General features: G+C 39.4%; 1 protein-coding gene across 2 annotated transcripts in view; it reads right to left on the reverse strand.

The window, feature by feature from the left end:
- The window catches only part of SLC9A6 (solute carrier family 9 member A6), a 55,857-nt gene that overhangs the window by 12,171 nt on the left and 21,356 nt on the right, over window positions 1-22,330 (reverse strand). Inside the window, exons 7-15 of one of the 2 annotated variants that reach the window (XM_079765509.1) lie at window positions 17,217-17,358; window positions 15,571-15,676; window positions 15,186-15,274; window positions 13,256-13,369; window positions 9,894-10,005; window positions 8,814-8,967; window positions 3,295-3,384; window positions 2,087-2,117; window positions 32-111 (exon numbers count right to left, since the gene is read on the reverse strand). In XM_079765509.1, coding sequence (XP_079621635.1) covers window positions 32-111; window positions 2,087-2,117; window positions 3,295-3,384; window positions 8,814-8,967; window positions 9,894-10,005; window positions 13,256-13,369; window positions 15,186-15,274; window positions 15,571-15,676; window positions 17,217-17,358 — 918 coding nt within the window. The remainder of the gene's footprint in view (window positions 1-31; window positions 112-2,086; window positions 2,118-3,294; window positions 3,385-8,813; window positions 8,968-9,893; window positions 10,006-13,255; window positions 13,370-15,185; window positions 15,275-15,570; window positions 15,677-17,216; window positions 17,359-22,330) is intronic. The other variant, XM_079765508.1, reaches the window with a different exon arrangement.

Here is a 22,330-nt window from a genome sequence, read left to right on the forward strand (position 1 = left end):
CATAATACCATTTTTTCTCAATTAAGGATACTTATGATCAAAGTTGTACCATATCCGGAAAAGCCAGGCACTCTCGGCTTTGGTAGTTCTTCTTTCATTTTCAGGAATACCCTGCAAACAAATAATAAAGAAATCAATATATACACAAAGATAAAAACACATTTATTTAAGAGTCACTTCTTTATACAATCAGAAATATAGCCTATTATGTATGAGGTACTCTCCAACCTGGGGGACATTAGAAATTTTCAAAGTTGCTACTATGTTCTTGGAACATTAGCAAAATGAAATCAAGTAGGGAAATTCCATATTAAGCCTGACCATCTAGGAGGGAAAACTAACATAGCAAGCTGGCATCTTCGAAATAGCTTCCAAAAACATAAACTGGGTCCTTATTTGTAATGTGGTGGGGCCAGTAGTGGGGAGTTAGGTGAATGGGCTCATGTCGGCTCTGACATGAACTAGTTGGGCAAGTTCCTTCCCCTCTGTGGTCCTACCTGAATTTCTTCATGCATGCAATGTGAGGGTTAGAAAATATTTAAGGCCCTTTCTAGCATGAGTGTTCTATGGTTCTATGATTTTTGTTCCTTCCTGGGTATAAATGAATCTTCCTTTAAATATACATACACAAGAGAAAAATGTTCAAGAATATTGCATGGACTTACAAGAGCCAAAAAACACCTGTATTTCCTTTTATATCAGTAGGCATAGGTTTGTTCTGTGTCTCGCTTTTTGAAGAGCAATTAAGCTATAAATCTTACCACATAAACACCTGTACACCCAACCCCCCCACATTCCATACTTACTATACTGTTCCTCTGTGCTTCCCAGTGGACACTCACAATATTGAGTAAACAATATAACACCCTAAGACATCCATAGGGTTTTGAAGGCAAGGGAAAAATTGTATTTTTTTTTCTGTATGTCACAGGTGGTATTCACCAACCTGGCTCTCTGTCACTCCATTTCCATTTCTCCTCTGTGATGACAGAGGTGACAAAGCAGGTGGAGACTAAGAGATAATGATCAAGCATTTGTCTGGTGATCTGTATAATGAATTTACTTTTTTTTGGACATAAGATAGAAGCATTAAGGAGCTATTATCCCCTTGGAAACTACCCCAGCAGCTGAGCATCATGGGAATTTATCCAGCCTAGTTTGCTCAGATATTTCAACCCCATGGAATTATACTTCAAGGTTCTTATCAAAAAAGAAGCAAGTACTTACTATATCACATACACACTCATCACTCAACAGCTAACAAAATTAGTATTTAGGAAATGAATCTAATGATTTTTTGAACCACACCCTGAAGACAAATAGCCCAGGGCTTGTTTCAGACAAGAAACAGAATTGTGTTTTGAAAGAGATGATTTCCAACTTTAAAAATATTTCTGCGATTTCCCATCTAATCTAAAGTCTAGGGCAGAGTCACATATTGAGTGGTGCTCAGAATCCATTAAAAAAAGGTTGATGGAAAATACAGGAAAGAGTGGTCAGTCTACAGAAGGTACAAAATTACACTGTACTCAGTCTATCAGGTTCAGGTGCAGAGGAACAACTGAGAAAGTAACACATGGAAGCAGGCAAGGAAATGTGGGCAAGGCTAAGGCACAGAGTAAGAAACTGCATTCTCCTGATCAGGCAGGGAAGACTCCAAAGCTTCTAGGCAGTTCTCAAGGGCAGCTGCTGGTCATCCAATTTGAAAGTTACACAGGAAGAGCAGCTGGAGTGGGGCTTACATCAGAGAAAAGCCTTCATGCGCAAACCCAAGTGGAAAAAGGCTCCCTGTGCCAGAGCAGTCACTTGAAAACTCAGGAGTGCTTATGGGACGGCTCTTCTCTGCAGCCAAAGCCCAGGTTGGCCCACAGATATGAGAGCTGTCACCCCTGATAACCACACACTGTCTAAAATTCAGTTTTGTTTCTATCACAGAGTGAGGAAAGGCCAGGAAAGATGCCAGTTAAAAGCTGATGCAAATAGGACAGGATCTAAATAATGGTGGCATGAAGTCTACAGCAGATTGTTTTCTTTCCAAACTGTACATTTGACAGAAATGCCAGGGACAACACAAATGCATATTTACCAAATGTTCTTGGTCTGAATCAACACCAACCCTAAAGGAGAAAAACAAAAGGCAAATGAGATCTTGAAGAAAAAAAAAAAAGTCTATTCACATATGTATATTGTCAGGGAACTACTTTTTTCAATGCAGAAGCTATGGAATGGTTAATGTTTTCTTGCTTCTCTCTGGCTGTTGATATAAATTTTTGGCTCCTGCCACTTTGCTTAGCAACAGCTCAGATCCTTAGACAAGCAGGCTACTAATGATTCTCTTCCTACAATCCAACTTACCATTTTCAGAAAAATAACATTTGCTTCTCTGGATACAAGTTCATTATAAGCAGAGTCAGAGAAAGCAGCATTGTCCCAGTTACTGAATAAGAACTACTTACTGGGTAGTTCCAAATACAAGGCTGGCACAATGCAGTTCCAGCAGGGAGTTTCATGTTTTTGGACCTCTCAGCTCTCATGGTAACATTCTGTTGTGATGACCGAAGAGAGGGTCCAATTACAGTTTTTTTTTTTTTTTCATAGGCTAATGGATACACATTAGCCTTGGTTCTTCATAATTCTTTTTCATCTGCTCAGAATTCTGCTTTTCTTTTCCCAGGGAACAGCTTCATTATGAAGAAGTTCTCTTTGACTCTTCTCTATCTCCTCAACGCCAGCAGCACTCAGCAACTCTGTTCATTCTTTCTAAGCTGTCTCTCACATCTTCTCCCCTTTCCATTCCAACTTCTCACGCTCTGGCCTCATTCTGACTCATGGGGTCTCTAGCAACTGGATGTAAGGTTTTCCAGCTGCCAAGCTCTCCCCTGGATTTTGCTATTTAGAGCATAGACCTCACTGGGTTAGTCCCTTGACAAAAGACTCTGAGAGCGGCTTACAACTCAGAGGGTGAAGTCTAAAGTCCTTTGTGCGGCATTCAAAATTCTCTACAAATTAGCACCCCACTGCTCCAACCTGCCTTTCCCCTCATTCTATTCTACATACTCTCTATTAGCCACACACGACTACTCCTCTCCAAAATCCCTGTCCTCTCCTGAGCCTCCATGCCTCTGCTCATGGTGTTCCCTCTACCTGAAATGCACTGTCCCGCGATATTTTACTCCTTCACGAGTGTCAAATGAACCATTCTCTGACCCCATCCAAGAAGAATCATTTTTCCTTTATGCTTTAACAACACTTTCTAGAATCTTTTATAATACTTAACGCAGTATAGTTATTTACCTGTCAGTCTCCCCAAATAGACTGTGAGCTGCTTGAGGGTAAAGGTCATGTCTCAATTCATCTCTGTAGCCCCAGAGTCTAGCACAGTACCTGACACACAATAGGTGCTCAAATGTTTAGCAATTAAGGTCACTACTACAGACAACACAGAAAAAATAGCAGTGTGAGAAGCTGTAGCAGTAGCAACTCAGAATACAAATAATACTGAAGGGAGGAAATGATGCAAGACCTCATCTGAAAGGCAAGTGAATCATGGTCAAGTACTTGAAAACAGTTATGAATTATGAATCCGGATATGACCAGATTCATAATTCCAAGAAAGGCTCATTTCTTCTTTGTTAAATGGCCAGAAGCTGCTCAATAGCTTCTTAGCACATTAAACTCTAACCACATTTGTGCATCTAAAGTGACACCTAGTGGTCTTAGAGAGAGAGAGCACCAATTCAATGTAATAAACATTTAGAGAGCACTTTATTATCTGCCAGGCATTGTGCTAGGCACAGAACATAGACATGAATTAGACATGGCCCTTGCTGTCAAGGAGCTCAGGGACTAGTGGGGGAAACAGACACAACTGGAGCATAATCCCCAAAGACTCTGCAATCAGGGAGAGCTGGGTTCTAATCTGATCTCAGCTCCTTTCCAGCTGTGTGAATGAACTTAGTCAAATTATGTAGCCCAATGAACCATGATTTTATCACCTGAAAAATAGGGATAATATTCACCACACAGAGTTGCTGCAAGAATTAAATGAGAAAAATGCAACTTGAGATGTTAAAAGAGTGTCTGGTACATCATTAACATGAAGTGGTAGCTCTTATAACAATACTAGAGGCCTGGTGCATGAAATTTGTGCACTGGCACAGGGGCGGGGGGGATCCCCTTAGCCCGGCCTGCACCCTCTCTCAGTCCGGGACCCCTCGAGGGATGTCCACCTGCTGGCTTAGGCCCGATCCCCCCTGCAGTTGGACATCCCTCTCACAGTCCAGGAGCCCTCACTCCTTACAGCCCACCTGCTCGCTGCTCCTTACCGCTCAGCTCACTGTTCCTTAGCACTGCCGCAGAAGTGGAAGAGGCTTCAGCCACTGCCACTGTGCTTGCCAGCCGTGAGCCCGGCTTCTGGCTGAGCGGCGCTCCCTCTGTGGGAGCACACTGACCACCAGGAGGCAGCTCCTGCGTTGAGCGTCTGCCCCCTGGTGGTCAGTGCACATCATAGCGACCGGTAGTTCCACTGTTTGGTCAATTTGCATATTAGGGTTTTATTATATAGGATTGTTATTACAAGGCTGATCAAAATAAGTGCTGTCATAAAGATACCCAACGTTAAGCAAATGGAAGAATGGTTCCAATATAAAAGAAGATGGTAGAAAGGAGAAGGCACTTGAGCTATGTCATTTCTTGGGAGTGAAAGAGAACTCAAGGCAAAGAAACAATAGGAGCAAATGCTCAGAGACAGAGAATTGCAAAATATGTGTGGTAAATGACAGGGAGCCAAATGTGACCATCACAAACTATAAAAAGATGTAGGAATAGCTAGCTGGTTGGCTCTAACTCACTGAGGATTTGTTGTCTATACAACAGCTGGAGTGATGCTTTTACCCTACAAAAATAATCATGTCACTCCTTTACTTTAAAATCTTACAAGATTTCCAATTGGACTTTAAAATCCAAATTCATTACCATATCATATGAGACCCGAAAGCAAGGATCCACAAACTAAGGCCCATAGGCCACATCCGGTGCACTTCCTGTGTTTGTGAATGAAGTCTTGTTGGAACACAACCACACCAATTGACTGTGGGGCTTTTATAAAAAATGTATATTTTATTGATTTTTTACAGAGAGGAAGGGAGAGGGAGAGAGAGTTAGAAATATCGATGAGAGAGAAACATCAATCAGCTGCCTCCTGCACACCCCCTACTGGGGATGTGCCCACAACCAAGGTACATGCCCTTGACCGGAATCAAACCTGAGACCCTTGAGTCCGCAGGCCAGCACTCTATCCACTGAGCCAAACCGGTTAGGGCCTGTGGGGCTTTTTAAAAATATATATATTTTTATTGATTTCAAAGAGGAAGGGAGAGGGGGAGATAGAAACATCAATGATGAGAGAGAATTATTGATCGGCTGCCTCCTGCATGCTCCCCACTGGGAATTGAGCCTGCAACCCAGGCACGTGCCCTTGACCAGAATCAAACCTGGGACCCTTCAGTCTGCAGGCCGACACTCTATCCACTGAGACAAACCAGCTAAGGGCACATCTGTGGGGCTTTTACTCTAGAGTTGAGTAATTGAGACAGAGACCATATGGTCTGCAAAGCCTAAAATTTTACTATCCACCCCTTTACAGGATGTGTTTGCCAACCACTGCCCCTATAGGATTTTGCCCACCTTATTTCCCATCTACACTTCAATCACTATATTCTAGCTATGTGGGCTTTTTTCCCTGTTCATTAAAGAGGTCAAGTTTTTTCCTGCCTCAGGGCCTTTGCATATGCTTTTCTCTCTGCCTGGGCTGCTCTTCTTCCTGCTCACTGTTTAACTGGCAATACCCTGTCCTTCAGATAGACTGAGGTTAAATGTAGGGGAGAGAGAGAGAGAGAGAGAGAGAGAGAGAGAGAGAGAGAGAGAGAGAGAGAGTTTTCCTGACCTCCACCTATAAAATACGTTTGATCCCTAGTCACCATCACAGTACCTTGTTTGTCATCATAACATTTAATATCACCTAAAATTGCCACTTTCATTTGACTGTTAGTTTACTGTCTGTGTTCTCCCACTAAAATACAGACTTTATGAGACCAGGGACTTTTTATATCTTATTACTACTGCTGTACCTCTCTAGAGCAGGGTCTTCACATTACTGACATTTTGGCACAGATCTGTGCACTGTAGGGTGTTTAGCAGCACCCTGGGCCTCTACTAACCAGATGCCAATAGCAGCCTCCTATCTTAGATTGTGATAATAAAATGTCTCCAGACATTGCCAAATGTCCCTTGCAGTGGGGGCAAAATCACCCTCAAATGAGAACCATTAAGTTAGAACTTAAAACAGTGTCTGGCACATGGGGTGCTCAATTTATCGAATGAATGGCTAAAAGGCACATTTGCAATGCTGTGCTGAGAGTTTTACAGACATTAGCTCACTGACTACTTATAACAACCCTAGGAGATAGGTACTAGCACACACATTACAAATATGGAAATTGAGGCTTAAAAGGGGAAATTGAGGCTCAAGATCACAGAATTGGTAAAGGAAGAAACAAGAACTCAAAATTAATGAGCAAGAACTCATAGTCAAGTCTAAGTCTGCATTAATCTTAAACTTTAAGGACTTATTATCAGCCTCCTCAAAACTGTACTAGCCAAATTTCAGAATTGGGAAGTGAAACTTAAATTCCAGTCTCTCTTTGCAGAGGCCAAAAAATCCCAAAACAAGAATAACAAGAGTTAACCTAAAACTGTAAGGTAATCTATAATAATCTATAATAATAAAAGTACAATATGCTAATTAGACTGGACGTCCTTTCGGACCACCTTCTGGATGAAGCCACAGCGGCAGGGGCTGAGGCAGCCGCCGAAGCAGCAGGGACCAAGCCCCTTGCACGAATTTTGTGCATCAGGCCTCTAGTATATATAATTAAAAAACAAACTACGTTATAGGACAGGCAAGATAGGGTCAAAGAGTTTGCAAAGCTGGTGAGGTGTATTCAACTTTATGTGAGTATGGGGGGGGTTGTGGGTTTTTTTTTGAGGGGGGTAAAGCATGGATATTTTGTTTGGTTTGTGTGAAGAGAAGTTGGGGAAGAGAACTGATTTTACTTAAACATTAAGACTCCATTTAGGAGTATTATTTTTCCAAAATTCTTACATTTAATTTTTTCAGAATAAGGAGTCTTCATTTACAAGCTCTTGAGAAAAGGAAGATATTTAATCCTTTCAAAATTGACCACCCTCATTTCTTGATGAGGTTCCTTTATCCACCATTTAATTGTCTGTATGACACTGAGCAACTTAGAAATTTTAAGCCTCTATTTCCTCATTTGTAAAATGGAGCTACTGTGATTAGATAACTTTGTAAATTTGATTAGATAAATTTGTAAAATGTACTTCGTAAATGCCCAGAACATAGTAGGTGCTCAAAAAATGCCCAGTCCTCCCTGAAGTAATAATCAGGGTTATACAAACATTATTTTTGTGTATTCTTTATTATATACAGCAGCACAGAAATTGCAAGAAAGGTATTTGAATAGTAAAGCAAGATAAAGATAATAATCACATTAAAAGTGTGATTTAAGGCTGGCTGGTCTTTAGAATGAAAAAATGGAAAACAGATTCTATAAAATGTGAAATACGGTTTTCTCTAATGAGCCCTAAGTATTCTGGAAGGTCAGTAGCTCTTTTTTTAAAATATTTTTATTGATTTTAGAGAGAGGAAGGGAGAGGGAGAGAGAGATAGAAACATCAATGATGAGAGAGAATCATTGATCGGTTGCCTCCTGCACACCCCACACCGGGGATCGAGCCTGCAACCTGGGCATGTGCCCTGACCTGGATTCGAACCATGACCTTTTGGTTCATAGGTCGACGCTCAACCACTGCGCTATGCTGGCCAGGCTCAATAGCTCTTAAGGTCTATGAAGTTTCAGCCAAACACAGGACTAAAATCTACAAAGGCTTTAGCAACATAGGCTGCTGTATCCATGGAAACAATGCAGAACTCTTGAGATACAAGGGAGCTTTCCAATTGAATACATTAATGAGTGTGCATCTAAGACCAAGACCTCACAATCTCGACCTTGGATTGTCAGGTCAGGAACTATGCTGATCATAAAGATGAGAAATAATGATAATATCTCATATTGATTAGGGTTGAGATAAACAGGACTGTCTTACAGGGTGCAGAAGAAAAAATTTGATCCAATCTGGTGATGTGGATTAAAAGCCTTAAACATATGAATATTCTACATCCAAGCAATCCACTTCTAGGAATGCATCGTAAGGAAATAATCAAACAAGTGCACAATGGCGTATGCATTTACAAATGTTCACATTGTTATTGGTAATATTAATAGCAAAAGCCTCAAATGTTAATGGTAATAGCAAAATCCTAGAAACAATACAAGGTAGAGATTTGGTTAAATAAATTATAATACAATAAACAAACAAACAAATAAAAATATATACAGCCATTAAAATAATGTTATTTACTAATAACATAAATGCCCATGCTATATTACATTTAAAAATAAGTTTACAAGAGTACCTGTAGTATTGGCCCTTTTTGTTAAAAATATATAGAATGCATAGCAAGAGGTCTGGAAAGACATCCTTTAAAGTATTAACAATGGTTATTTTTCTTTTGCATATCTTTTATTTTTCTGTACTACATGTTATTTAGTTTTTAAAAGGAAAACATTAAATATTCTAGATTTATCAAAGCTTAAAATTTTATCATGATTAAAAGAAAATAACCTGAATTATAATTTAATATGGAAATGAGGTCCCCAATCACTACTTACCTTATATGCAAGCATGACAGCATGGCAGTGGTGCCACCACCAAATACCCATACGGTAAAAAACACAATCAGAAGTGTGGTGCTGAACATCATTTGTCGTGCATAAGTGGCAGTATCTCGAATGGCCAAGGCAAATGCCATTGCACCACGAAGGCCTAAAAGGAAATGGAAGAGGTATTTCTTCAATAACTTATTACCAATGTGAGCTTCGTAAATTCAGAGAAATAAGGTATTCTGAGAACTTAGAGGGGTGTGAACAAATACATATCAATGTACATAAGTACAAATAAATGGAAAAAAGAATTAGTAGATTATACTGACATACATTGATGTTTTAACAATTTTTTGAAATTTATTTTTAAATTTACATACAGTAAAATTCACTCTTTTGGGTGTATAGTTCCATAAGTTTTGACAAATGTATAGAGGTGTGTGACCACTAACACAACCAAGACACAGAACAGTTTCATTACCCACCCACCCCCAAATTCTTTTGTTCAACCTCTTTTTAGTCCAACCTCTCTGTCACCCTGCCAATACCCTGCCAACCACTCATCTGTTCTCCATTGCTATGCTTTTGTCTTTTTCAGAATGTCATATAAATGGAATCATACAGTATGTGACTTTTTGAGACTAGCTTCTTTCACTTGGCATAATGCCTCTGAGGTTCATCCATGTTGTTGTGTGTATCAACAGTTTGTTCTTTTTAGTGCTAAGCAGTATTCCATTGCATGGATGTACCAGTTTGCTTATTCATTCACCCATTGGAACAGAAATGGGCTGTTTCTAGGTTTGGGCAATTATTAATAGAATTGCCATAAACATTCACATACAGATTTTTGTGTGAAAGTGCATAAATCTTTATCTTCTCTACTATGTGTGATATGTGGGAATTTGGAACCAGAACATGAACATTTTCCCATAGAAGGGAATACAGATACTAAAATTTTTTTGGAGGTTGCAACTTCAATATTTAAGGGAGTAATATCTTACCAGCATATCATTTCCATTTAAAATCAAGCTGGCATATACATTGTGAGTGGTTTCTTAGAGTGGGGAAAGAGAGGGAGTTATAACTTACCAGCAAACATCATCATGTGTTGAAAATTTGATCCAATCTTACTTCTTCTACCCAAATTAAGTAAGAGGGACAAGGGGTAAATATTAGCAGCTCTCCCCAAGAAAATAGCAATCTAAAATTATTAATAGGTTAAGGGTAATTTCTTTTTACTATATTAATATTATTTAGACTCTACATTCAAGATGGTGAAAGACTATCTTAGGAAGCTGAGTTTCTAATAGTCTTTCTATTTCTCTAACACAGAGCAGTCCAATGGAACTTTGTACAATGATGAAATGTTCTATATCTGCATTGTCCAACATACTGAGTGCTTGAAATGTGGCTAGTGTGACCTAGGAACTAAAATTTTATTTCATTTAAATTAATTTAAATTTAAATAATCACAAGTGGTTAGTTGCTACCAAGTTGGACAGTGCAGATCTAACATATAGGAAATTCATGAGATGAACAGAAACATGTTTAAAAGCAGAGATTCTTGGGTATAATCTTAAGATTATTACTACAATAGGTTAATTCACTTTAATTGTCAGTGTTAGTAGGAGGAAGAGTAATATTGGCTAAACTTGCCCTTGCTTCCTCGGAACAAAGAAAAGGGCAGCTCAAACACCTCATACCACTGAAATTTCTGCTAGCTCTGATGCAGTCCTCTAAGTCTCTAACTTCCACCCTGCTTCAAAGGGAAGGCTTAATGGTAACTCAGAATGGTTTTAACAACAAAAAAACCCCACACAATTTTAGTGTCTTTTCTTCCAGTTTGCTGTCTATAGAGACTCTGCTTTACAATTACAATTTATATCTCAGGGGTTACAATATAATCTCCACTCCATTTTCTGAAAGATATATAAAGGATAATCTAAGATTAAAAACAAAACAAGGATGACCTAAGTACCACTGGAAATCATTAGCATCTGTAAGACTAAAGGCAAAAAGGAACTGTACATAAGCATTATATGCTCATTGGTAAACTTCTATCTTGTTTAAACCTCAGTTAATTTGGGTCTTTGTCACATGAAACCAAATCTAGATCCTAACTAACATAGCCAGCAAGAGAACAGCTCTCCCTTGTAGGGGTCAATTTTCATGGTAGGATTTTGTATCCAGAAACTTCAATTCCTAACAGACTCAGAAACCTAGGGAAAATAATTAGTCTTATTTCCAGTTAAGTACAGTGGATCAAGGAACGTGATTGCTGAACAATTTCTCAAACACTAGCAGGATATGGAGTTACCGATCTCATGGGAGTCTTCCTGCTAAGGTTCTTCTCTTATTAATAGGGCTTTATCTTTTTTTGCCTGAAGTTCATTCCCAGAAGACTAAGACTATGTAGAATGGCATTCACTAATACCTCACTTTCTAACAGAGATCCTACTTAGAGCGTTAAATTAAAAAATATTTCTGCTAATCTCTTTGGCAGAATCTGTATTCTGAGGTGGTTTTAAAAATATTACTTTTTAAAATCACTAATTCAAACATCCTCTCTGACCACAATTTCTTTTCATGTTTCTTGTTTATCTCACTTGGATAGTTCTTCCACCTGTCTGGGACCTCCAGTCCAAAGATTCTGCTACTTCCCCCTCACAGTCAGTCCTTTCCCTGCTTCACTTCCCTTCTTAACCACATCTTTTTTAAAAGATACATTTTTACTGATTTCAGAGAGGGAGAGGGAGAGAGATAGCAGCATCAATGATGAGAGAGAATCACTGATCAGCTGCCTCCTGCATGCCCCTCACTGGGAATCAAGCCCACAACACGGGCATGTGCCTGACAGGGAATTGAACCATGACTTCTTGGTTCATAGGTCAATGCTCAACCAAGCCACACTGGCCAGGCTTAACCACATCTCAATAACATTCTGAAATACCTGACATTCATTTGTCTCTTTCTGTGCTTTCTTTGCCTTGATCCTGAAGAGCCCAGTTTTCTTTGCACCCACTTGACAAAACCCCAAACCTAGATGGAATCAACTATCTCTTTCCTCCATGCTTACAGCTAAGTACTCCAGGTCGAAGTCATACAATAGGGCAGACTGATTCTACTGCTAATATCTATTCCTCAGACTCAAGTGGGTTCCTATTACTGCTTAGCAATCCTACAGCATTTCTTTGGTCAACTCACTGTCCCATTCTCTAAAACAACTATTTCTAAATCTTCTCCACAAAACTCCTATCACCTGTGGAAACCAGCCTCCAAGATAGTCCTCAAAAATCCCTCCCTGCAAGTATTCACAGCCTTGTGAAGTCCCTGCTCACACTGCACCAGGATCCACCTGTGTGACCAACAGAATGTGGCAGAAGGGATGAAGGTATATCACTCCCAAGGTTAGGTTATAAAAGGCACTTTGGATTCCATCTTGGGGCTCTCTCAGCTTACTCCCTCTGGGGGAAGCAATGTTATGAGCTGCCCCATGGAGAGGTCTATGTAGAGCAAAACTGAAGCCTCTAGCTAACAGCCGTGTGAGTAAACCTGGGGTGGATTCTCCAGCCCATCCACTCTGCAGGGTACAGTCCCAGCCCAGAGAGTGATTGCAACCTCACGAGGGCTGCTTGACCCTGAAGAGCCCAGCTAAGCTACTTCTAGTATCCTAACTCTCAGAAACTGTGATATAATACATGATTGTTGTTGTTGTAAGTTGCTAAATTTTAGGGTAATTTGTTACATAATAGATAACTGATAGGCCACCTGCTCCTATCTCACTTTCAGCAGATAATCTCACCTCATATTTTATAGATTAAAATAGAGGTTAGCAGTCAGGAACACCATCTTGCAAATGTGCCTTCATCTCTTTATAACCTACCCTCTCCTTGGAGCCATGGTGGAGTTATTCCTCCTCCCAGTGAAGGCCATTACTTCCCCACACGCTCTGGATTTCATCTCCTCCTGCCTTCTCATGAGGCTGGAAATACTGATTGCTCCTTTTCATGTACTCAGCTTCTCTCTTTCAACTGGATTTTAAAGACTCAACAAGTAAGAGAGAATGAGGCGGAGGGCAGACAGCCTCCTTCAGCCTTTCACCAGCTTTCAATGACCCTGTAGCATAGACTGCACTGCTCCCCAGTCTCTACTCTCTCTTTCTTTGCTTTAGCAATAGAAGACAAACATTTTATAGTTTTCTCTTTTGGGATTGGCAGAATGGTAGGAAACTTTTTTCTGTCATTTCAATCTATCAGTATTATTTGTGCAATAAACAGATAAAGATAGAATAGAATAAACAGAGCAGAAAAAAGAGTCAAAATCCTTACTTGTTGTACTGAGAGGAACACTTTATATATTTAAATGTATTCTTGTCAACTACCCCTCTAGAAAACACATGCGAATCTCAATTAAAAAAATGTTTTAAAAATACAACAAATTATAAAGGATACAAATGCTCCTACTACAAATGTTGGGTTAAAGACATGATTCTGGAAGGTGAACAGTGTCAGTCCCATGTAGGAGAAGATGAAATTCTCTGCCAAGAAATTGAGAAGCTCAAACAACTGAAACGAAATGTTAAAAGGTTAGTCCAGTAAATAAATTAAGTTACATAACGTGAAAACATGAGTATTACTACTAAGACAACAAAACAGACACTTCAAATATGTAAAGTTCATGTATATCCCCCAAAATATGTGATTCAGAGGCAAGCAAATGTAGTAATGACATTAGCAGTCCCACAGAGAAAAAGAGAAAAGTTGCCTCTCACTTTCCCCAGTCAGCTTCCCTTCTCTAATTCCCTATCATTCTTATCCCCTTCTTCCAAACCCTGACAATTTTTCTTTTGGAATGTTCCTTGTTGTCCTGCCATTACCTTTGTCTACCTTTCATCACTTCCCACCCATAATGCTGCAAAAGGACCCTAATTGGTATCCCTGTCACCCATCTGTACACCCCTATCCAATGAATCTCTCTAAATATGGCAGTTTCATAGACACTTCCCTCTTCACAGGCTGTAAGACCCAAGTTCAAATTCTTTTGTCCTGGCATAGAGCACTTCATTACAACTCTCATATTGCTGCCCTGCCGTGTGATTTCACTTTTTACCTGGGTCTTGTCCTTCATTTATGGAGTCAGTGCATCATTGTCTTGTGCTCTGTACCCCCCTTCTATGGTAGCTTTGTAGCTCTTCAAGCCTCAAATCAACCCCCGCCCCCTTCTCTGAAATCTGGTATGACATGTAATCTGAAACACAAAGCTAGAAGTTCTATTAGTCTGTTTTTTTAATCTTTATTGTTTTAAGTATTGCATATGTTCTCCTTTTTCCCTATTGACCTCTTCTAGCCCACCCCTGCCCCAGCCCAGGCTTTCACCACCCTATTATCTGTGTGTGTTTTTTATATACACAAGCTTCATATCACCAATTGACACTGTGACCTTGTTTTTTTATTCCCTACCCCACTGGCTAGAAAAATGCCACTACCACCCCAGTTGATTATCGTCTCTATACTTATTGCACTGAATTAATCTGTAAAAGGGATTTGTAGCCCCAGTGTATAGGAAGCCTAATTTCTTTTGAGGGGGTGGAGAAAAAAGCATAAGTCAATCACTAAATTTGTGGTTCCAGAAAAAAGAAGTACCTTTGCTCCTGCTTTGTCATGAGTTCTCTCCAGGCTAATCTCAAGTGTTCTAATCATTTGGTAAAACTTAAATCTTCTATTCCTTGATGTAATCATAATCAGTTTTGCATCTGTTTCTATTCTAGACATTACATATTGTTCATATCTTTGCACCATATACCTCATAAGACTAGAAAATGCTTCAGGTGCCCTACACAACTGTTCATTCAAGGCCATATGAAGCCCAACCCCTGATGTTTTCACATTTCTGGAAGTGCCTAAAGGACGTTAATCTTCGCTGCATCACCCAGCAGTAGATCCAGTCAAATTAGAAGTTAAACTTACCAACATCAAACAGCCATGGTTCTAGTCAGACCTGACTAGAAAAACATTCCTCTTAAAAGTCATTAGGTTAAGAAAACAGGGAAGGAAGCTAACTTACACAATCACAATAATCCCTGGCTATTCTGGTCACCTACCTTTATCCTAAAAACTGTCACCCTTCAACCTGCCAATTCCATCTATTTCTGGAGTCAAAGGAAGAGGAGCCAGGTGGTGAAGGCCTGGGGCGGGGTGGGAACTGGGTGGTGGGGGGCAAGGAGGGAAAATGGGGAAGACATTTGTAATACTCTCAACAATAAAGATTAAAAAATAATAAAAATAAAAGAAGAGGAGCCAGAATGAGTAGGCATCATTTTGAACAAATTTGTTTCACTACAGGGAGAAAAACTTTATTCACAAACTATAAAGTTTATCTTACCTGCTTAGTTCTATGCTGAGACTCTGTGGACAAATTATTGTATGTATAATGGGCCTGTGTGATGCCACAGAACAATACTGCAACCACTCCTGCAATGACAAAGTGTTCAAAGTTCACGTGAAAGGAGAGTTCCTGACTTTTCTACCGAGGCTTTTATTTTACAGAAGTAGATTATACGCTGAATGTTGACATTTTTAGTTATGACTTACTTTGTTGAGACATACCACTTCCATTGAAAATCTTTTTTACATTCTAAAGTGACAGCATAAATCCCAACCCTAATAAGTATGTCCAAATACTAGAGGAGTTGGTCTACTAGTAGAAAAAATGACTAGCAGAGTCACTTTCTGTAAGGGTTTACAATCAAAAGGAGAAAGTAACCTACCCGTGAAACCCCATGCTTCAGCCAAGAGGAAGGTACTCCAGGACATCAAGAAGAACAAGCCTGTCTCCAACAACTGGAACTCCCGTAATTTGGTGAACTTTGTCACGTAAGACTGTCAAGGTTGGTAAAAAGATCTTAATACAGAAGTGCAACTAGAAAAAATAATAGTCAAAGCAAGGCAACCATGAAAGTGAAAGAAGGCTTTACTGCCTAACACAAAAGCCACAGAATAAAAAGGCACCAGAGTGAAGCAACTCTTAAAATGAGCATCTTACTGAGCAGCCATCCCTTTCATGAAGAAGTCTAACAGCTTAGTCTCTCTGATTGTTTTATGGGTATCACATGCCTTGCCAGAAACCACGCAGTAAAGGACAGGTAGAGATGGGAGCAACAGATCAGATACACAACATGCCAACTCTGATTATTAATCGGTGACCCAAAGCAAAAGAGCTTCCATACTTACAGAAATTTATATTTATTTAAAATGTCATTTCCATGAGATTTTCCATTTATCTGATGCCCTAACACCTCTGTGATGCAGAGCATTCCATGATGAAGAAACTGAGGCACATCACTCACTTAACACTAGTCTAAAAAGTATTTGCTAGTTTACAATGGAAGGGCCTATAGGAAGCTGTGATAAACCTCAGGCTGAAATCTACATTCACTTCAATAAACCTGTACTACAACAAAAAGATTAATAAGATATACTTCCTACCCTCAAGGAACTATAATGGGGAAGAGATACTATTGGGCCTAGCTCCTTTGAAGAATTCTTTTTACTGCCCCTTTGTGCCTCAATTCACCTGTAAAAAGCCATAAGACAAGTCCCTTCCAGCACTTAGCTGAAGTATAGCAAACTTATAGAATCTTGAAAGTAGTATTAGTTTTATATGAAAGTGTCTTAGAAGTTTTAGAGCTGGGAGCTCTTTAGAGATCATGTAGTCTGAATGATTTTCCCTGCTGCTCTCACCCTCCACCTTCCTATGCAGAGGACCCATGAGGTGAAGTGTCAAGGTTTCTATACCATAAGCTCCAAGAAGGCAGAGGCCATGTCTGTCTTGTTCATTTTTGATACCCAGGAGCATAGCACCTGGCATACAGTGGGCAATAAAAAATGTTTTCTGAATGACTTGCCCAATATTTCAAATTACAAACTATTGGCATTGTCTAGGACTCTGTAGTAAAAGGTTAAAATTGGTGAAAACAGAGATGAATTCCCATCTATCTTAGCCCAGGAACCCTATCTAGTTCAGTTGGAATAATGGTCATAAGTTTCTTATTTTTCCTTTTAAATAAACAGCAAAAGACTGCCAGGCTGAACAGCAAAACAGAACACTCAGAGGTTCTTTGAAATATATGTACCTTTATATCAATTTAGTCTACAACCTTAAAATTCACCCCAAAATTGTGCCTAATTAAACCTTTGTAGTGAAAGTTTGAGGGCATGTAATCCTACATAAAACAATTACATTATTTTTCCTTATTGGTAAAGACGAATACCTAATGTTTTCAAACCAAGTACTTTGTTATAAGGTTAATAATAATAACACAGTGCCAATTATAGAACTAGGAGAGACCACAGAACACAGCATTCAATTACATTGTTTGGTTAACAAGAAAGGATAAATATTATAAAAGGATATTAAAGCTGTCACCACTCCAGTAGCAGCACCCATTGCAAAAGATCCACTGAAGATCCCAAGGAAAATCCCAATCGATTTGAACATGGCTGTGACATCAAAGGTGTGGCTGTTGTCTCCAGCTGGCTGGTATGCCACTATTGAGCTACAAAAGAGAGATTGTTCTTACTTCTAGAAGCAACTTTTTATTTTAAAAACATTACCTAAAAATAATTACATGACTAAATAAATAAAAACACTATCTAGTGTAGAACTTAAAAGATGAAATCAAAGGGGGAACTCAAAAGGCACCAGAGTGATGTTAGTGCTATACTTTGGATTCGAATTGCCAAAGTAAGGTCAAAAGGTTAACCGTGTAGTGGCTCAAGCTAACAAGAAAACTCAGCTTTTACATAAACGACAGTTTCAGGTGGTAGAACATTTTAAGGTCCTCTATATGAAAATTGTACTGAGCCTTTTCCTCCAGCCTCTGGATATTGTACAGTACTATTCTTTTGTGACTGTTTACGACTTACCAATACTGAATGCCTGAAAGCCCTAACATACTAATGTAAACGAACCAATGAAAAAGTACACTTATTTCCAGCAGAGAAATAATACGCAACCCAGTCACATTTTGTTATTCCTATGGGGGAAAAAAAGATGACTGAAGTATCCTTTCAACTTTTAGAATACCAGAATGGGCCCAATGCCTAATATATATTCACTCACTGAAATGGACTTTTACAGGAAAAAGGCTTGAAAGGCCTTCCAAGGAATTAGAAACCACTCAACAGTACTTTTAGCATACCCAGCTGGATACTCCACCTCAAACTTCTTAAAGAAAGTCACTCTGGGAGAAACCAAGATGGCGGCATAAGGTAAACACCTATACTGCTGCCTTGCACAACAATTTTAAAACTGCGACTGGAAGACAGAGCGGACATCATCCAGAACCACCGGAAAGCTGGCTGAGTGGAAATTCTACTAGAAGGAAAGAGAAAAGGACACTGAGACTCAGTAGCTGTGGAGGTTCGGAGACCCGTGTATGCAGAAAGGGCGGGTGGCTGAATACGCGGCTGGCTTACTCGCGGCACGCGGAAAGAGTGGGCAGCAAATGCGCGGCTAGCTTTCTTGTTCGGGAGGAAAACAAAACCTCCCGACTGTACTGAAATCCAGCTCCGGGTGAGACTTTGGGTACCAGACTCATTCGGGGAGAAACTGGACTGTCTGGCAGTGGGCGAAACTCGAGAGCAGCCTTCTCTCAGAGGTGCATGCAGCCATTGCCACGGGGCACTGAGAACAGGGTCCTCTTAGGGCGGGGCTGATGGGAAACCAAGGCTGTCTGCTCCACCCTGAGACTCCGCCCCACCTAAGCTGAGCACAGAAGCCCTCCCAGTGGCTAGCTTTCTCCTTTGGGAGGAAAGCAAAACCTCCCCCCTGTACTGAAATCCAGCTCTGGGTGAGACTTTGGGTATCAGACTCATTTGGGGAGAACCTGGACTGTCTGGCAGCGGGCGAAACTTGAGAGTAGCCTTCTCTCAGAGGTGCATGCAGCCATTGCCACGGGGCACTGAGACACAGGGCCCTCTTAGGGTGGGGCTGACGGGAAACCAAGGCTGTCTGCTCCACCCTGAGACTCCGCCCCATCCAAGCTGAGCACAGAAGCCCTCCCAGCGGAGACACTGCTGATCCTCACAGCCAATTGGCCTGGAGGTCAACTCCCCCCAGTGATACCAACAACAATCAAGGCTTAACTATAACAAGACTGCACACACAGCCCAAAGGGGTGCACCAAGAGTGTCCACCACAGGTAACTAGGAAGGCTGAGCTACAGGGCCCTATAGGATACCTAGCACACAAAGCCACTCCATCAACTCAGGGAAGCAGCAAAAATGTGGAGACAAAGGGGCAGGCCATAATTGAAGGAAATGGAGGAAAGCAAAAGACTGGATATAGAGCTCAAAACCACGGTTATAAGGTTTTTCAAGAATTTCCTAGAAAAGGCAGATAAATTTAATGAGACTCTCGAGGATATGAAAAAGGATCAACTAGAAATTAAGCATACACTGACTGAAATAAAAATTATTATACAGAGACCTAAAAGCAGACTAGAGGATCGCAAGAGTCAAGTCAAAGATTTGGAATACCAAGATGCAAAAAACACTCCTCCGGAAAAGCAAAAAGAAAAAAGAATCCAAAAAGTTGAAGATAGTGTAAGAAGCCTCTGGGACAACTTCAAGTGTACCAACATCAGAATTATGGGGGTCCCAGAAGAAGAGAGAGAGCAAGATACTGAAAACCTATTTAAAGAAATAATGACAGAAAACTTCCCCCACCTGGTGAAAGAAATAGACTTACAAGTCGAGGAAATGCAGAGAACCCCAAACAAAAGGAATCCAAAGAGGACCACACCAAGACACATCATAATTAAAATGCCAATGGCAAAACACAAAGAGAGAATATTAAAAGCAGCAAGAGAAAAAAAGTTAGTTACCTACAAAGGAGCACCCATACGATTGTCAGCTGATTTCTCAACAGAAACTATGCAGGCCAGACAGGAATGGCAAGAAATACTCAAAGCGATGAATAGCAAGAAACTACAACCAAGATTACTCTACCCAGCAAAGCTATCATTCAGAATTGAAGGTCAGATAAAGAGCTTCACAGATAAGAAAAAGCTAAAGGAGTTCATCACTGCCAAACCAGAATTATATGAAATGCTGAAAGGTATTCTTTAAGAAGAGGAAGAAGAAGAAAAAGATAAAGATAAAAAATATGAACAACGAATACATATCTATCAACAAGTGAATCTAAAAACCAAGGGAATAAAAAATCTGATGAACAGTATTAACTGGTGAATATAATAGAATCAGGGGCATAGAAAGGGAGTGGACTGACAATTCTTGGGGGAAAAGGGGAGTGGAGGGTGCGGGAAGAGACTGAACAAAAAGCGTACACCTATGGATGAGGACAGTGGGGGGGTAAGGGCAGAGGGTGGGGTAGGAACCTTATGGAGGGGAGCTATGGGGGGGGGAAGAGGAACAATTGTAATAATCTGAACAATAAAGATTTAGTAAATTATAAAAAATTGATTCTTAGAGCTTAAACGGACTTTAAAAGTCACCTCCCTACACCCTATTACCCATGTAGCAGCTGGTATGGGAAAATGTATGTTTTATCACCTAGAGTATTTAAAAAAAAAAAGAAAGAGAGTCACTCTGTAAGAGGCAAGATAGGCAATTACAGGAGACACCCTCCATCTTGAACTCACAGTCCAAACATGGTCTAAAATGCTTCTTTTAAAACAGTCACGCCAGGAAAGAGAAATAGCTAAGAAAATCACTGTTGCCAGCACGTCTCTGGCAAGAGTGGCCACCATTACTAAATCAGTTCTTATACCAGTAAATTAACGAACCAGACTCAAAAAGTCCAGACTCAAAGACATCATAAAAGTCATTTAAAGAAAAGGAGGGGAAAAAACACATTCCTAGGATTATAATTAATTCTCCCTGTAGTTATTGCAATGTTTTCTTCTGACTCAAAGCTACAAAATGAGCTTGTCGTACCAGGTACACCAAGTTCTTTCTATAGCTCCCCAGTTGGGTTAAAAAAAAAAAGACCAAACTAAAATTTCCTAATTTTACCTATTTTATTGAAGTATAGCACTAACATCAATTTCTAGTAATGTTACCAAGAAATTTCTGAGACTCAAACTCAAATGAAAAATTTAAACATCTGCATTTAAATGTTCAAAGTGACTAGATCACTTTGAGATCAGTAGATTTGATATTGTTTCAAAAAATACAAAATGGCCTTTAATGTCATGTTTTCTTACCTACCCATAAAGGACCCCACTACCATAAATGAGATCTGACCACATTATAACATGAAAATATAGCAGCCAGCTGGAGAAAATAAAGGATATTGCTACAATAACCTTTTTTTCTCCCTGATGACAGTTTTCAAAATGCTGTGTAGAACAAACTATCTAATGCCATGCCTCCTGAGACTGCCTTCCCTGGATTAGTTCATGTACATTCAAGATTCACATTAATCACTAGTTTATGCTTCAATCACTAAAATGTATGAGAACACATGAAAAGCATGATGGGCTGAGAATAAATGAGAGGCTTATTTTCTTCTTTTTCAGTCAAATGCTGGCCTCTGGATTGAAATCCTAACTCATCTTTTCTACATCAATCAACATTTTATCTTGAGGCAAGTGACATTGTTATGAATACTTTCTAAAAACATTCTGAAAGTAATATAATGCACAATTGGGGAGGGGGAATCACTCCACTACGCTGACAGATCTATCTTTTCCATCTGTATATCTTTTCCCTTTTTCGTAACATGCATGCTATTTCATGTTTAGTTATAATCACAGTGCTTCTTTAAGTGACAATGACATAAGAATTATTATAGTATCTCTAACCTTGGTTTTTAAGACTTCAAATTGGTCCAAATGGGAATAACATACATTTTTAAAGCATTTTCCTACTATTACATATTTAAAAGTTGCTTCTAATCTTTTTGATCCTATTAATAACAGTGTGAAAAAACATATTTGTGCTTTTTAAAAACTTTGGACTATTTCCTCATGCTACATTCCTAGAAATAAGGTATTACTATACCTACGCCTCATTTTATATATTGAATAACTGCTTTCAAATAGACCTGTATTTTTGGAGGGAAATATGACTATATCTCTCAATTTTTTAGTGATCATATCCATTGGCCTAGAAATTCTACTTCTAAAATATAGCATATAGAAATAGTTTCAAGGATTAAGAGAGATTTATACATACATATGTTTGCTGCAGTACTATCCACAATAATATTACAAAAATGTCAAATATTAATCCACAGGGATTGGAGAGATAAATTGTAGTGTATCCTTATGATGGAATAATAGAGGTATTAATATAATACAATGTCCAAGTGAAAAAAGTTAGTTACAGAAAGTATGTATAGTACTATATTTTTTTGTTTAAAAATGGTTAATATATTTATATGTATGTTAATATCCTAATGGAAAAAGTCTAGATGAAAACCTTAATAGTGTTTATTTCTGAGAGCTAGAATTTCAGGAATTTACTACCTTCTAAGTCAAATTCTTTGAATTTTTATTACGA

This window comes from Cnephaeus nilssonii, assembly GCF_951640355.1.
Source record: "Cnephaeus nilssonii genome assembly, chromosome: X".
Lineage (NCBI taxonomy): Eukaryota > Metazoa > Chordata > Mammalia > Chiroptera > Vespertilionidae > Cnephaeus > Cnephaeus nilssonii.